This window comes from Zingiber officinale, chromosome 11A (assembly GCF_018446385.1).
Source record: "Zingiber officinale cultivar Zhangliang chromosome 11A, Zo_v1.1, whole genome shotgun sequence".
NCBI classification, from domain to species: Eukaryota; Viridiplantae; Streptophyta; class Magnoliopsida; order Zingiberales; family Zingiberaceae; genus Zingiber; species Zingiber officinale.
In genome coordinates this window covers 77,941,150-77,958,813 of record NC_056006.1, presented here as the reverse complement: position 1 = coordinate 77,958,813, position 17,664 = coordinate 77,941,150, and the positions used below count along the sequence as shown (strand labels likewise).

Here is a 17,664-nt window from a genome sequence, read left to right as displayed (position 1 = left end):
CTGAACACGTCGTTCTGGTTTCGATTCGTTTGAACTAATCAACCTGGTGAGCTTTATGTAGTGCAGTCCATTCCGTGCTATTAATTTCAAATTAAGCCTCATCAAAATAAGGCAGAGCTTACTTTTTATGTCCGTATCTGCGATGGAAGATTGAGCATTAACGGATGCGGAGCATGCTAATTGCGCATCGGCACTGACTGTTCGATCACTTGACGTGGGTTGGTTGGAGCTCAGAGACACCCAAGAGACCAAGGATGGTATTGGTGTGAGTTCAGAGAACCGAGGAGGAAGAGTGATTGGCGATGCTTGTGTTTACAGTAGAGATTCGACGCAGAAGAAGAGGAAGCAAGGAATAGATCTCTCGGTTGATTGTGTGAAACAAGTGTGCTGTGCTTTGTACTTGAAGAGAGGCTGTATTCTTGTGTTCTGCTTGTGCTTGTTCTTGACGATTGTGGTGTGAGCTTCCTTTGATCATTTCACTTGAGCCACTCTGTAAGTCTTGTGCTTAATTTCTTAACACGCCGAGGAGTAGGGGCAAGTTATCCCCGAACCTCGTAAATCTCTGAGTTAGTGTGCTGTGTTCTCTCTTTGTTTTAGTTTTCTAATTCCGCTGTGCTAACAAAGTTCTTAAAGAAATTTGTGTTTAGTACTTTTCAAAGAGGCTATTCACCCCCCTCTAGCCATCTAAGATCCCAACAAAGGTGACCGGCGACGGTAGCTTCTTGGAGTCGGGTGAGCGATCGGAGCGAATCCCCGACAATCACGGGTGTTGTGGGTTGCAGACTGGTGGAGTGAACAAAACATGGGGGTCCATATCTTTCCTTTTTGCCTGGGCTGATCGGCCGCTACATGTTAGACGACGTGCGACCTTGCTTCTTGATGAGGACGTGCTCCCTCAGCACGGGGTCCTCTCGGTGGCTGATGGCTGACCAGCGACCTCCGCTCGGCTTGAGCTAAAGGCTCAGACGACGCTTCTTTCCTCCTGGCCACCTGAGCTTCCTCCACATTGATATACTCACTTGCCTTTTTCAGCATGTGGTCGTAGTCATGGGGTGACTTTCTGATGAGAGAGCGGAAGAAGTCCCCGTCCGCTAAGCCCTGAGTGAAGGCATGCATCATTGTCTCTGATGAGACCATGGGGATGCCCATGGCCGCTTGGTTGAAGCGCTGGATGTATGCTCGAAGGGTCTCTCTCGGGCCTTGCTTCATGGAAAATAAGCTGACACTGGTCTTCTGATAGCGTCGACTGCTGGCAAAGTGATGGAGGAATGCCGTTCGGAAGTCCTTGAAGCTCCGAATTGATCCGTCCAGTAATCTCTGGAACCATCGTTGTGCCGAGCTGGACAGTGTGGTAAGGAAGACTCGGCACTTAACTCCGTCAGTATATTGGTGGAGAGTAGCGGCGTTATCGAACTTACCGAGATGGTCGTCCGGGTCGGTCGCGCTGCTGTACTCCCAGATGGCCAGAGGGGCATAGTGCCTGGGGAGTGGGTCTTGTAGGATCGCCTCGGAGAACTAGCGATTAATTCGCTCGGGAGACGACTCGGTCTGAGGCGCCTTTCCCTTTTTGACGTCTCGAGCAGGGGCTTCATCAGATGACCCCTGGTTGGCCTGGGCTAGCTCAGAGGGAGTTTGGAAAAGGGCCCGATGGAACGGAATAGGGGCGGGAGGCACGTCTCCTGGTGTGCCGGTCTGCCCTTTATTCTGCGCCCAAGTGGAGTGCTGCTCCGGTCGATCTTCCTACGCCGCTCGGCCACCTGATGTTGAGGCGACCTGCTGTGCCAACCGCTCGGCTTGAGCCTTCTGCTGTTGCTCCACTATCTTCGTCGCTCGCGCTTGGATGAGTGTGTCAAGTTCTTCGGGGGAGAGCATCACGGTGTGTTGGCGTCCAGCTTCCTCCATCTTCTCGGCTCGGATTCAGGTACGTTCCCACAAACGACGCCAATTTGATCATGTCCGAGAGTTGAGTCGATGGACACTGGGACGTGGCGCTCTCTGCTGTCCTCGGATGACGCGGCTGCTGTCTTCGGATGACACGGACCTCTGGCGAACCTGCAACAAAGTCGAGCCGGAAAGGGTTCCCGACGACGACCCTCCGACGCTCAAATCAGGCAACTGTCTGTCGGCAGCACATATCTCGAGAAGGATATCACCAGTTGCCCCTTTTGTCCTCTTCTGAGTCTTTTGTTGGTTACTAGGCTGAACGGGAGGACCGCTCGGCCATCCTGACGTCCGGGAGTGCAAGCGTACCAGACCGAGTGAGAAGGTCACTCGATCACATACTCGGACGGGCTTGCAGCCTTAGTCGATCTGCCGCTCAGCCGAGCAGACAGGCCATCCAGCGGATCAGCTCTTTTATACGAGCACTCATGAGCGTCGGAAACCCGACCTGAGGTCGAGTTGTCGTCGCACCGGCCTAAGCGCCATTCCAGCCGATCGCCCAAGCGAGTCTCTCTGCTCGGCCAGACTTTTAAGTTGACCATCTTGACTTTGACCTCCACTTGCCGTTGACCCCTACTCATGCGGACCCCTCATTTCTTACCACCAGATCACATGCCGTTGACTAGAGTTAAATTGTTCGTAGCATCATTGCTGGTATAATAACGTAAACAATAATGACACGTTTGGAAAGTAAAACATATAGATATGAAATAAGGCGTTATTAAAAAAATAAAAGGAACGTCCTTGATTCTGATATCCTTTTGATTTTTATCCGGGTTGAAATGCGCTTAGCTTAATAATTTGACTTTAGATTAAGTAGGGAAAATTTGAAGGACTCGTCCACAAGCTCTAAAAATAGGTGAGTTTAAATGAAGATTATTAAGGGGGTGTTTGATTGATGAATTTAAGAATGAAGAAATAAAATGTAAATGATAGTGTTTAAATTGTAAATTTGAGAATGATTTTCAAATTTATAGGAATAGACTAAACCCATATAATTAGATGACATTTCCATTCTACCTTCTTATCAAATCTATATTTATAATCATTCTCATTATTTAATCTAATGCCACCTAAAAAGTGTTTAACAATATGAAATATTTAATCATTTGATTTGAAATGAAGTTTGAAGTATTCAATAATATAACGAGTGCAAGGTGCCTTGTTTTGTTTCGTTGCTAGGTGCAATTTCTTAGGTGAAATTTTTTAATCAGGTCTACAATCACGGTGAACATATGTGAATCTTCATGCAAGATGATTCTGATTTAATCAATTCTTTTCGGTTATTCTGATTTTAATAATTATGTGGTTGCGTTATAACTCAATTGCTAACCAAAAGTTCGGGTTACCTTATCGGATTCGATACAACCGTAAGATATTCATGTCCAGCTTGGAATCAGATCCGATTCGCTAAGCAAAATCCAGTGAAACCCATTCTTACACCCAATTATCTTTTTTTCTTTGGCAACTCGGCCCAAGCAGAGCCCATCACAAATCCAATAATAACTTGGTACGAATGAGAGCGGTATTTCGTGGAAGAATTCGCGGCCGCCTCCGTGTCGGAACAATCTTTGTTCGTCCCTCTTCCGCGATATTAACAAAAGCACCGCCTCAGCCTTCGTGTCTTCGAGGAAGAGTCGTCGCCGTCGTCGGAATCCTCGACTACACTGCTCAGGTCTGTTTCCCCGGCGCTCCCTCCCACCTACTACCTTAACGTCCGGTTCCTTCTCAGTCGGCGCTTGTTCGTCGTTAGATTCATTGACTCTTCTGGGTTGTTCGCCCTATTTTCGATTTCTTGGAGCCGAATCTAGTTATATCTTGATTTTGTGAGATATATTAGGGGTTTTCTGATTCGACCCTCTAGGTTTTCTCGTTGTCTTTGCCCCTTTTGTGGATCTAGGGTTTCGTGGTCAACACCCGATTTTTAGGGTTTCTTTGGCCCCTGGTCTATGGCAGCTGGTCGACATAGTAGGTACCGAGATTATGAGTTCAGGGATCGCGAGACGTATGCGAAGCTCTCTAGGAGGAAGGATTATTACCGAGATCGAATACATGATGGTGGTTTCGATAGGGGCCGCGACCTCCCCCACCATGATTTGCGTGATAGGATTGGGGTTGCTCAAGGAGACATCCAGAGGAGGGGAGTGATTAACGGTTTCTATCGCTCCCCCCTTTCTAGCAGTTCTAGCGGAGGAAGCAAGAATAGTCAGAAATTGAACCACCTTTCTGGCAAAGACGTGGATCGCGAGACTGGGGAGTTGTCCAGTGGCAGCGGATCAGATGATGCGGAAGCACCGATTTCAAAGATAAAAGATAATGGAACTACAATTCATGAGAATGGGAACTCTTACATGGATAACCGGAAGAGAAAACTCTCTCCAATCATTTGGGATAGGAATGATAGTAAGCGGTCTGCTGTTGTCACTTCCAGCAGTAAGAGCACCATGATTGAGAATGATACCCTGCCTCCACCACCTCCACAGCCTCTGGGCTTTGTTCCATCACATTCTATTGACACAGTTCAACGATCTGGTACAAATACATCGCCTTCAGATGTGGATATCTCAGTTGAATCACCTCAACCACTGTTGGCAAGTAATTATCAGGAGGTAAAATTGTTGGATGATTTTGAAGATGAACCTGCTCCTGCTAGGAGTATTTCCTTCTCCAGATGGGCAGACAGGAATATTGATTCTGACGATGAGGATGAAAGTCTCAAGGTGGATGTAGTACCCAAAAAGAAAAAAAATACCCCATTATCTGGTCCATCAGGGCAGCATTTGCATAAGAAAACAGTTAGTCCTGAGCTGGGTGATGTTATCATGGCAGAAAATTCTGGAGTTAATTTTTCCAAATCTTACTCAAGAGAGCATGAATATGATGGTTTAGATGCTGAGTTGGATAGGAATGATCATATGAGTGCTGGTGGTGGTGAGACTAGTACAAGTGATCAAAGTTTTGACACTGATGCTGAGGATGAAGATGGTAGGTCTAAGACACCAGAACCAGCACAACCACCTAAAAGATGTATAAACATGCTGCAAGGTTGTAGAAGTGTTGATGAGTTTGAGAGGCTTAATAAAATAGATGAAGGTACCTATGGGGTTGTCTATAGAGCAAAGGATAAAAAGACGGGGGAGATAGTGGCATTGAAAAAAGTTAAAATGGAAAAGGAGAAAGGAGGGCTTTCCTCTTACCTCGCTTAGGGAGATAAATATTTTATTATCTTTTCATCATCCTTCAATTGTAGATGTTAAGGAAGTTGTAGTAGGTAGTGATTTTGACAAGATTTTTATGGTTTTGGAGTATATGGAACATGATCTAAAAGCACTGATGGAGACTATGAAACAACCATTTAGTCAGAGTGAGGTAAAATGCTTGATGTTGCAGCTGCTTTCAGGTGTCAAGTACCTTCATGACAACTGGGTACTCCATAGGTATTCTCAAATTTCAATCTTTATGATGATGTTGATATTTCTGTCTCCATATCACTAGTAATATAGCATTGCATAAAGTTCAATGAAAGGATCAGGGCAAAATCCATGTAGCTAACCCTAATAGTTGGGACAAATATGATGTATATTACCCTCTTGTTTTTTTTCATTTAATGTATCAATTACCATTCTTTCAGGGATTTGAAGTCATCAAATATTCTTTTAAACAATCACGGAGAGCTAAAGATATGCGACTTTGGTTTGTCTCGCCAATATGGAAGTCCATTGAAACCTTACACTCCGTTGGTGGTTACATTGTGGTACAGGTATGTCGCATGTGATCTTTAACCTCTGCTTATTTTTTTCATCTAGTCTTCTTGCTGTTTTCTTTTGTGTTTGGTATTATTCTCTTTCTATGTGAATCAGATAACAACATTTCTTTTATATTGTGCATTTATGGTTCCTAATGTCCTTAATTGTTTTCTTGACAGAGCACCGGAACTTCTGCTGGGGGCTAAAGAATATTCTACTGCTATTGACATGTGGTCTTTAGGGTGCATAATGGCAGAACTCCTATCAAAGGAACCATTATTCAGTGGGAAATCTGAGCGTGATCAACTTGACATGGTCTATGTTCAAAACAACCTTGCACAGTTTTAGCTTTATGTTAATATGTTTATCTTCATTAATATAGTAATGCTTACAGATATTCAGGACACTTGGTACCCCTAACCAAAGCATCTGGCCTGGATTTGCTAAATTACCTGGTGTTAAAGTAAACTTTGTCAAGCAACCGTAAGTATTGTGTTTCCATTCTTGTATTCATTTGGTTGTTCCATGAATCTTCAAAATGTATGCTTTTGTATGCTTCATCTTGACACCATTCTTTTCCAGGCCTAGAGTTATGGTTGATTATGCATAAGCTACATGTCTTACTTGGTTGGCTCTCAATTAGGTGAAGTGTTCTTTATTGTCTTAGTTAATTTTTCAAATTATTTTTTTTTCAGGTATAATAAGCTACGTGAAAAGTTTCCTTCCACGTCCTTTATTGGAGGTCCAACCCTTTCTGAAGCTGGTTTTGATTTATTAAACAGACTTTTGACATACAACCCTGATAAGGTAAATCCTGAAATAACGTGTATATTTTGACCAAGGCAATTCTATTACCTCATGCCACTATTACCCTGTTTGCAATATTAACTTGTCTGCTTTGGATGCAGCGAATAACTGCAGAAGCTGCTCTAAATCATCCGTGGTTCGAAGAGGTTCCTTTACCAAAGTCAAAAGAATTCATGCCTACTTTTCCTGCTCAACATGCCCAAGATCGGTGTGTAAAGCTGTTCAACAAAAATAAACTTAACAACTGCTTCCATAGTTTTTTCTATATGTGACCTATCCATGAGTTTCATACTAATTTCAGACGTCTAAGAAGAATAATGAAGAGCTCAGACCCACTGACAGAGCAGCAGCAGAAGGAACTGCAGCAAGGTGATCTTGGTCTTTTTACCCTATTTGGATAGAGAATACTTGCAAGGCATTGCAGTAGTTCACCTATGTCTTTCTATCTGATTTGGCTAGAAGACACCTAAACAACATTTATTCGGTAATACCATATGTGTCTCGTGACATTGCGCGACTTAATGTCAGACAGCGATTGATAATCTTGTTTAGCAGGCACTTGATAAAGGAAAGTGTCTCCTTTACCCACCAAAACAACAATAGTCATGTCAAGGCCCTTTTTTCCAGCACCAACTATATAAAGTGCATCTTTAAGGTGGGATGTATTTAACTTAAACACTTTGATTAATTCCCTATGACATATAGCTCAACATTTGTCTGGAAAATTGTAACAGCTGCTTCTTAAAATTCATAATATCAAGCTTTTATTGATGTTGATCATATTTCATTCCGATATTTTTGATTTTTTGTACTGTGTTTGCAAGAGTTGACCAGTCAGATGCGGTGGGTCATTGTTTGCTTCTGGTACACGAGTGCTCTATACCTCTATTCTCAGAAAGGTAATTTAATTCACTCACTGATGCTTAAGATCAGGAGAGCGTATCACTTTTGCTGCAATAGCCCAAGCTCCTTTACTTATGTTTCTTGTAGTCTGGTACTTGAAAGGTTTTATCTAAGCTTCCGTCAGTGGTCCTCTACCAGGGTTTAGTGTGTATGCAAGTATTACTGATAAAAAGATATTATTTATAACATGCAAGCTCACATCTTGGGCAGAAAACTGATATCTTCTATGGTTATGGACTTTGGCGTTATGGAGTTTGACCTTGTGGTAGGTCGTTTATCATTGATAAATTCACAACTAATGATATTTTTTTGTTGGAATTTGACCTCGTCTAAGAAGAAATGACGCATTGAGCAAAATCTCAGTTTTTTGAGGCTGTTATTGCTGTGTGAATGCATTTTCCCTTGTTTGGAAAGCAATATATCAAATTACATGTTCCTTGATCTATTAACTGCACCAACATAATTATCAGACATTATGCAATGAACCTCATGGTCTGGTTGAAAATTCTTCAAGACTGACTACCGCAGAACTTGTTCAGCAGGAATATTAGGAGAATTTTTAGAGACTTCTGCAGAACTTGTTCAGCAGGAATTTCAGCAAAAAGGAGTACGAGGTACCTTGCAAATAAGGTATTGCTTCATGACCCCTTGATGATCATGTCTTTTTGGCCACCTCGGCATTGCAAAAGAATCAACGCAGATTCTCAAACCAATCTGAAAGGATACTTGGTTAGCATTCATCTTTTTCTTTTTGTTGATATTTAGTTCTATCATTCTATCTTTTTTTGATTCAATAGGCAAGTTTTCTGTCTTATGATGGATGTATCCATGCTGGCTCCTACGTCCATTTGCGGCAGGTTGTTTTAATTTTAGTTGGATCACGGAATTTATTATCCGATGTTCATTTAACTAGAGGGTTAAGATAATCGTGAAAATTTCATTTTCATTATGCTAATTAGTTTCACCTTCAGGTGGTGTCATTTTTTTTTTCATCTAGTTATGTTGTAATTGTAAAATTTTTATTCTTAAAGTTTTGATTGACGATGATCTTTGTGAGCCTTATAACTTCTTTAACGTATGTTATGTTGGAGAAATACATTCAATTTAGCATATGTTTTTTTTTATAAAAATAATCGAAGTTTGGACGCCGACCAATAAATTAAAAAGCAAAATAAAATGGATAATGCATCTATGGAAACAACTCAATGATGTGTTTCTTAGAAAGGATAGGGCCAAGCGGATATAGTTCATGAATTTGTTCTCTCGCCGCTGGTATGGAATAAACGTAAACAGTTATGGGTTGTAGTTGTCTACGAGTCTGTACAGGCATAAAGGACATTTTTTTCCTCATGGAAGATTTAAAAAAGTAAATCAAAGGTCAAATGTCAAGATAGAATTTGGTTTACCAAATAGAGAGGTTTGAAAACTTGGCAAAGATATTTTTCAACCCAATCATTTTTGCTTCAAACTATCCGATCAACAACGGAGGCGTCCCTTCATCACGTGGTGGTCAAAGTACTGACCGCGGAATGATTCTTGTAATTTTGCGTGTTAGAATAAATCAAAAGCAAATTAATTATTAATCGATCTTAATTCAAAAGACTCTCTTTGTTAATTATTACTTTTGAAAATTTTGAAGTTCGGAAATAGCTTTGAAAAATGTTGATTTTTTAAAGACATTTTTTGTTTTAATAATAATTTCTTTAACATTTCTATCAAAAATAGAAAGAGTAAAGATAAAAATTGAAAATATCTAAACCCTGAAAGAGAGCCGCAATGCTCTTCGAACTTAGTATCTGAAGAGACGAATAGTCTAAAATTGTTCTTTAAAGGGATGTAAATGTCAATTTGAAGAAGATGGCAGGGCTGATAAAAAGAAACTACGCAGAAAGAAGGAAAGAGTGACAAAGTCCACGCTTGCCATTTTTTTTTCAATTCGATCTCGCGACGCCTTGTTTTTCTTTCCCTTAATGTCGGCATCCATGATGAGCTAATCCACCTCTCTCCTTAATTATTCCGCAAGATAAGAATCCCTTAGAAGGCAAGGAAAAACTTCTTCCCCATCCCTCTCTGAGGCGTAAAGGTGAGACCTTTGCGTCTGATATCTATGCTTTGAAACCTGTCGTATTAGGGAAATTGGAATCCTTAATTACTGCGTGGTTGTTTTGGATTTGATCTGGTTTACTATTTGGATACAAAACTGCCATTTTAGGGTCCGGCAAAGATTTTTTTTTTTTTTTTACCAATTTTCGGTTTTTGTATTCGTGTTGATGGGTGTTACTGAGATTTTTTGAGCATCGGCGGTGGACTATTGCAGGTAAAGTTGCGATGACTTCGGCTGCGGCGTGTGCGGAGCGAGCGACAAGCGACAAGTTGATCGGCCCGGACTGGGCGATCAATTTGGAGTTATGCGACATTCTCAATATGGATCCTGGGTAGGGTTTTGGTTTGCTATTGCTTCCTTGGTTGTGTTTGTAATAGAGCAAACTTCACTTTGATTCTGTATCATAGCGAACATACATGTATTTGAACATGGCTTCTACCTTTGAACCTCCAAAGCAGTTGCTCTGATGTGTTAATGAAACGAATTGGGTAATATTAAATACCTAAACATTGTCTGTGAAGGTAGGATGCTTATGGTACCTTAGGCAATCGAAGACTGCATAATTACTTTGGCTATACTTTTCCAAGTTAATTAAGTTGATATAAATTGTCGGGATCCAAGTTTTTGGTACATGAGAAATTCTAGTTTCTACCAATATGATTCTAGGAGTAAGGTTTTATGCACATTAATTAATCTTATCTGCAAAACATTTATTCTCTACATAAGATCACCTTGAATCTTAACAAATATGCTTGATTCATTGCAAATTAAGAAAGACAGACAGCAAGGATATACAAGCTTGCATGACATGACACTCGATATATTATCAATACATTGAGCACAATTTCTTGACCCTACTTTGTTATTTCTTTATTGCACTACTTTTACTCCTGGAAAAACTTTGTTTCATTTTTATTTCCATGTGCTTTATTATAGTTCTCTTTTGATGTTGTTTTGCAACCTCTCTTGTGAGGAGTAGGCAAACAAAGGAGGCATTGAAAGTACTTAAAAAGCGTCTTGGAAGCAAAAGTCCAAATGTTCAACTTCTGACACTTTCTGTGAGTACATATTTTGTTTCTTTCAGCTAAACATTGTCACATCTTAAAAAGGTTTATCTTCAACTATTGATGCTCAAGTTTAAGCAGTTCTTTGTTGATATTCTCTGCTGAAACTATATACAGTTTTTCTCCATGCCACTTGGTTTTGTTCTGATAAAATGACAAATTCTTCTAGAGCTTTATGTCTATAGTATAAAACTGAGTGCTGTTAACCTTAATCTACCAGTCATGTTTGTGCAATGTATGTATTCAAAATTATTGAAGAACGACTAGTATCAGCTTTGCACTTGAGATAAATTGCTGAAGCAAGTCTATTTAATGATAGTTTGAGAAGAAACTGTATAATTAATTCATGGAAGAAATTATACTTACTGATAAGTAAATAGATGGTAGAACAGATTATGATGAAGCTTAATATGAATATATTTTGGTTTCCATATTAATGCATGTTTGCCGATAACTAAATAAACTTGCGATGAACTATGTTTTCATGAAACATTAAGTTCATGTATTTTGGTTTATTTATCTTTTTCATAGAAAAGTATCCATATCTATGTAATATCATGTACTACTTATGCTTATGATGATAACAATATTGAAAATTCCAATTAGGTGCTGGAGACTCTAAGTAAAAATTGTGGAGACACTGTTCACCAACAAATTGTTGAGAGGGATATTTTGCATGAAATGGTTAAAATTGTAAAGAAAAAAGTAAGTATCAGTTGGAAGATATACTTTTATCAATTATTATGGCATTATTACACTTTTGCTTCATGATGCTAATTCTATTTCTAAATCATGTCGGCAGCCTGCTCTAAATGTAAGAGAGAAGATATTAGTTTTGATAGATACCTGGCAGGATGCTTTTGGAGAATCAGGAGGACGACATCCTCAATATCATGCTGCATACCAAGAACTTAGGGTATGTTTTTTTGCCTATATGACACATGGTTATTCTGAATGTCCTAACTTGTGTGACAAATCATTCCCTGATTTGTTAGTTTCCATCTTTTGTCTTTATTATATATTTACTTTGATGAAAAACTTGAAATTAATCTATGTTTGACGATTCCTTATAATCTTTTAGCTCTCAAATTTCTTAAAAAGTGAATCCCTTCTTAGAATTTATTTGAATGTTAACTATACTCATGTTCCAAAAAAAAACCCGTAAGACAACATTCTAATTTTTGTTAATAAAATATTTTTCTCAATATAATAATAAATTTTCATGCCCTCATTTGAGAATTAATAATTAATAAATTCTTGTTACCATTAAGATAGTTCCATTGATTCACATGCTTTGCGCATCTCAGGTTTGCTAAGTAATTTTAAATTTTGGAAAATTGTTGTTATATGAGTTTTGATTACTATTGAACTACATATTTCTTCAATTTTTTTGTATTTTTGTGCTGTATCTTTTGGGCTTGGAATGGGATATGTTTTTGTTTTTTCTTTCTATCACCAATTCCTGTCCGCTAACAAATTTTCTCACGTATGGTTAGCTTATATTATCAATACTTCAATTCCTTGCACATTTTACTTTTTTTATTGAGATAACTTATCAGTTGTGATTTCCAGCAATGGAAGGTTTTTCAAAGAATCTTTCTTTTTGTTTACGTAGGCTGCTGGAGTTGAGTTTCCACCCCGTATAGAAAATGTTGTTCCATTGTTCACCCCTCCTCAGACACACCCTGTAACACATCAACCATCAGCATATGAAACCGCTTTAGAAGCTTCACTTCAGTCAGAAATTTCTTCTCTCAGGTTTTTGGTTTACCTTTTCTTATCGTCTAGCATTATACTGTTTAAGCTGTCTTAACCCTTCTACATGGGTGATAAGTGTTCTGAAATTTTTTTTTGTCATTTATCTTTTAGATTGGTTGGAACTAAGGAGGACATTTACACACTGTTAATTGTACAAATCATTATTTCTACTTTGGAACTCCAACATTTAGTTCCATCGAAGCCCTACAGATCAAACATACAACTATTCCTGCGAATAGTTTTCGGACCCAGGCTACACAGCTGGTCCAACAGAAAATCCATGTTAATGGCTCCAACTGGTTTGGTTACTTCACATGTCAAAATTATGATAAGCCCAGGTTGACCTGGCTAGTTGGTTGGAATGACTAATTAAGATAGTGACCTGAAGCGATTCGTATAACTATCCTCAAACAGTTGGGATCTATGGATGTGCTGTCTTTTGGTTTCAGGAATTAGTAGGCGCTAATTAGGGAACTGGCTATTGTCTTTGTTGAAAGCAAGTCATGCCTTGATGAATTAAATTATAAAATTTGACACATGAACAAGTAAAAACTAATCAGGAAAAATGTCACCATCCAAGAATTACAATAGCTAATATATATACCGTGTTTTTCTAGATCATGAGCATGCAACATAATTTATTTATCAATTAGCCTTATGATACAATATTACATGGACCACTATCAACTAAAGCTACTTCAACCTTCCTCGTATCTATAATATTCAAGTTTGTTGAGTTCTATGTTTTAGAAGTAACCTATTTTCTTCATGCAGCTTGCAAGACATTCAGAATGCTCGAGGAATAGCAGATGTGTTATCTGAGATGCTTAATGCATTGGATCCCAAAAACCAAGAGGTGAGAGTTTCACTTGTAACTCTTTCTAAATCGAAGTTAGGATAATATAAACATCTTTTTTGAAACTGTCATATTGTGCACCTTCCTTATTCTCCAAGAAAGAAAGAGGAAAGTTAAGACCTGTGGTTTTACTTATAGTCACAGGCAATGATATAGATCATATATTATGAACATAATTTTTAATACCATAGGATGATGTATTCTCATCGCTCAGGCTAGAATGTAGAAGCTTTAAAGGTGCTTGCTTAATGAACTGTAGGAACTTGTGGAGTTGGTTTGTGGGTTAACTGCCAAATTTTAGTTGTGTTAATTTTTCAGATATTTCTTTTGTCCTCATGATATCTTACTCTTTATTGAAATCTCCAAGTTCTAAAAGAAGTTAGACATCACAGATGAATAAATCTCTTTGAATAAAATACTTTTGCATGACAGGGCATAAAGCAAGAAGCTATCGTTGACCTTGTTGAGCAATGCAATTCTTATAAAAAGCGTGTCATGGTTCTTGCGAATAATACTGGGTATGTCTATCATTGCAAAAATCAGCGAAGGTATTATTCAGTAGAGAGTCCTATGAACTGGTAATGTTATTTTAATATTTTAATTGTTACAGAGATGAAGAACTTCTTTGTCAAGGTCTGACACTTAATGATGAGCTTGAGCGTGTACTTCAACGACATGATGATATCATCAAGGGAACTTTTCCTAGTGGTGTACCTCCAGTTGCTTCATCTCTGCCTTTTATTAATGTAAATCATGAGGATGATGAGCTGGAGGATGATTTCTCCCTGCAGTTGTCTCTCAGGTATCATTTATGAAGGTTTTGCATTCCTCTTTTATGCCTATCTTTCTGCATCTAGTTTTACATCAACTGTGAGTTATCTACATCATATACTATAAATTATGTTCAAACAGTGTTTTATGTTTGGCTCAATTAGGACTTTTAGCTTTAAAATGAATAGTAGATTTTATAATGTCATGTATAATCCAACTATTGCTGATGTAATACTTTTTAAGTGGATTTTGCAAATTAAATATTATGTTATTCTCCTATCAATAGTAGACTTGAGAGTTTTCACTTCTCTTTCTTGTTTCATCTCCACCACGTGGCTTTCTACCATTCCAATCTAAATGGAAGTTACAATACTCCAAACATCAAGTTGATTATTATTGCCTTCATGTTTATGTAGTTTAGGTAAAGTTTGTTTTTTTTTCTCAAATTTAAATATTTTTAACCATACCTATGTTGCAGAAACTAATATGTTTCCATCTTTTGGGATACATTTTGATTCTGTTTTCCATTGGCACCTGCATGCTCTGTATTCCTTGTGATTCTTCACCTCGAGAAGTTGCAGCAGATTATGATGAAAATGTGGTTTTTGTTTAGCTACTGATTGCATTTTGATGTCTTAGAGAATCTGTAGTCCATTGAGTTACTTGTAGCCACATTCAAGTTAAATTAAAATGGCCTGCCAAGCCAAGGACTGTCATGCTGAATTGTTGCTAGCCAGGCAGGTGTATGTTAATGCAAAATGATTATTCATTTGGGTCGAGTTGCCCTCCATTTTATTAACACATGGTTTTCTATGCGCTAGCACTACTTAGGAGTACCAATTATTCAGTTACAGATTAAGAGCTTGATTGTTGTGAATACTGTCTTGCTCTGATCGTGCATGTACTGTTTGTCTTTCAGTTTTGGTTGGAGTAGATACTGCCTGTCTGTAAAGAATTCAATGTCACATTTCTGGTTGCTACAGTAGAAAGAATGTGAAGCAAACCATCTCCTTCTTGACAATAGCTGAGACATTCTCACGTGGTTCTCTGTTTGAAAATAGCTTGATATTTCTTCCTGTTTGAGGACAGATAAACCATCTCTACATTCTGTAGAAAATGCAAAGTAAGAAAGTAAACAAACACTTCTTAATAACGCGGCCTAAAGCTCAGTACTTCTAAGATTAAATTGTGCAATTATACTAAACACATGAAACAATTTAGCTTGTTATTGATATATATTTAAAATAGAATGATGATTCATCAACTTGGTGGACACTCTTGCTTGACTAGGATGAAGTTGCTATCTTTTTCACTGGGTTCATTTATTATCATCATATGTACAATCAGGTCTGCTATTTAAAATCTACTGCATGCAATTTTTGTAGCTCATTTGTAGCTTCTTAGTATCAACAGATACCTCTCTGACCAATATGCATCTTATATCATTGACAATTTTGAAAATTTATCATCAAGCAAAGTTAGATTAGGTTGTTTGAGAATTTCAATTCCAATAATTGTTGGTCTAACTCTACCAATGTCAATCTACAATTTATCTCCAGGGGTCCAAGGTACAATGCTACTGGGAATGGTAGTTCCAAACCACCAAGCACTCTTCTCCACCCACCTCCTCCAATAGGCAAGGAGGACTATCTGAGTGGTGATGCTTACAGATCAGAACAATCATTTGGTGCTCCTGTTAACCCACCGCTGCAACCTACTTCACCTCTGCTCAAATCTTCCGATCCAGCACCATTTCTGGAGTCTTCTCGCATGCCCAGATATGATGAGCCTGTTCAAGCAGAGAGATCCACTGTCGAACTACCGAAGGCTCCTTGGGAATCCCAGACTCTTGGTCCCCTGCCACCCTCAGTACTGGATTATAGCCAAAGAGAGCAGGGTTTTGACCCCCCTCAGAAGCATGGCTCATCAGGTGGGGTGCCGATGACACATTATCAGAATCCCTCTTTTACTCCCGATACTTCAAGTTTGGATCCACATCATAACCAACGAAGCTTTAGAAGCCAGGACGTGGCACCGACAACCAGTCAAACCAAGCCTGAGGATGCTCTCTTCAAAGACTTGGTCGACTTTGCAAAGGCCAAATCGTCTTCATCACCCAAGGCACCCAACACTCTAGGAACCCGTTGATCAGTTTTAGGTGTGAAGGTCGTCCATTTCATTGTGTTTTGTCTTATTAGCTAGCCTTAGTGCAATTAAAGGGATATTTATCAGTTTGGTTTTGTTCAAGTCGTTTGTTCTGTGGTGTATATGAATGAAGTGAGTTGCATTGTTCTTTCGTAATCTGACTTCAAATGCTTTACAGATTTGTGCTAGTGATAGTCATTTCTGTATTACCACGTAGCAGCTCAATAAAGTGACTTTCTTCTTCTTTTTCTCATATTAATAATTCGTTGTTCTATTGGTTTCATAGTCAGTGTATTCAGTGCTCTAATTATTCAGCTATTTTAGACAGTGGAAAGAATTATCGAATAATTTCTTTCCCACTGATAGTAATGTCTCGCAACATAATAATCTTCTTTTTAATAAACAATTCACAGTTCTAACATGGAAATAGATAGCTTTATCATACCTCTCTCAGCTTATTTATGATGATTCCTGGAATAATCTCACAAACAACAGCTTTCCAGAATCAGTGTTTCAGGAATGATCAAGTTTCCTCAAAAATGGACTGACTCTTCCAATAAACTAAAAAAAAAAAGTTCCCATCTTGTTAAGTTTGCTTCTGATTTTCAAGGTGCTGCCATGTATGAGCTAAACATAAAACTTTATCATTAGTGTATGCTTTAAAGATGTTAATAATGTTACTTCCAGTTATCTGATCATGCTTTGAATTGGTGTTCAGAACTTCAATTTGAACCACGGACTTCTTGCGCACTCTCTTCAACTACAGTCGAACAGTGTTTGTATTCTTTATGCAGGTTGATTTTGGCTGGCAACAACTAAGATAAACAGTCCCTGTTTATTCATTATTGTTCAACAATAGATTATGAACAGCTGCACCTTGTCCCAAGGCCACGCTCTTATTATTATTATTTTTCTCATAATAAAGCCAAACCACCAACTCGGTGGGTGAGATTGGTCTTCTAGAAAGAATTATTATTAATAATAATAATAATAATAATAATTCATTGTCCTACAAATGATTAAACAACCCCTTAAAAAGGCCATTTCAAGTCAAAGTTGTGTAAAAAGGTGAAATTATCTAAGTGGTCAAATCACAGACATAATCCTGAATTCAGTGAAATTTGCCAATTGATTTTGGAAGTGGCAGTGGCAGTTGAATGGGATGTGATGTCATTCATTTACTTACCAACTACCAACTACCTACCACAACCCAATATTGCAACCTTTTCCTTTCCATTTTTTTTTTATTCTTCTTCTTCTTCAAGGTGGACCTTCCATCTAGAATCATGGCAGTGCAGCACTGTTACTCTGAAGATCCCATCCATGGTCAATTACAGATTTTAACTCATACAATTAAGGGAGATGTAGTATATTTAAAATGTGTATTTGAAAATGAAAATTAATATTGATTTGTAAGCATTAAAAAATAGATTGAGAGTTTGTCAATTTGAGTTATTGAATGCTATTATACTTGATTTTATAGTTTAGTTTTTAGTAGTTTAATAGTGTTTAGTAAATTTTAAAGTAGTTAATTAAAACGAAGGCAATCTATAAAAAATTTAACACTAA

At 38.4% G+C, this 17,664-nt stretch overlaps 1 protein-coding gene and 1 pseudogene across 5 annotated transcripts; both read left to right on the top strand.

The window, feature by feature from the left end:
- The first annotated feature begins 3,456 nt into the window (after positions 1-3,456).
- On the top strand, positions 3,457-8,459 carry LOC122031119 (annotated as a pseudogene).
- Positions 8,460-9,168: 709 nt separating this feature from the next.
- Positions 9,169-16,348, top strand: LOC122031120 (TOM1-like protein 3). 5 transcript variants are annotated; one of them, XM_042590197.1, is made up of 10 exons: positions 9,169-9,298; positions 9,715-9,832; positions 10,481-10,559; positions 11,172-11,270; positions 11,368-11,481; positions 12,181-12,323; positions 13,098-13,179; positions 13,612-13,697; positions 13,790-13,981; positions 15,510-16,348. In XM_042590197.1, exons 2-10 carry the CDS (start codon positions 9,726-9,728, stop codon positions 16,096-16,098), a joined length of 1,491 nt encoding a protein of 496 aa, XP_042446131.1. In that variant the 5' UTR covers positions 9,169-9,298; positions 9,715-9,725; the 3' UTR covers positions 16,099-16,348. The 5 variants fall into 5 exon arrangements, with proteins under 5 accessions (XP_042446131.1, XP_042446130.1, XP_042446134.1 ...); XM_042590196.1 differs by having other exon boundaries at positions 9,177-9,480; XM_042590200.1 differs by having other exon boundaries at positions 9,182-9,292.
- The last annotated feature ends 1,316 nt before the right edge of the window (positions 16,349-17,664 follow it).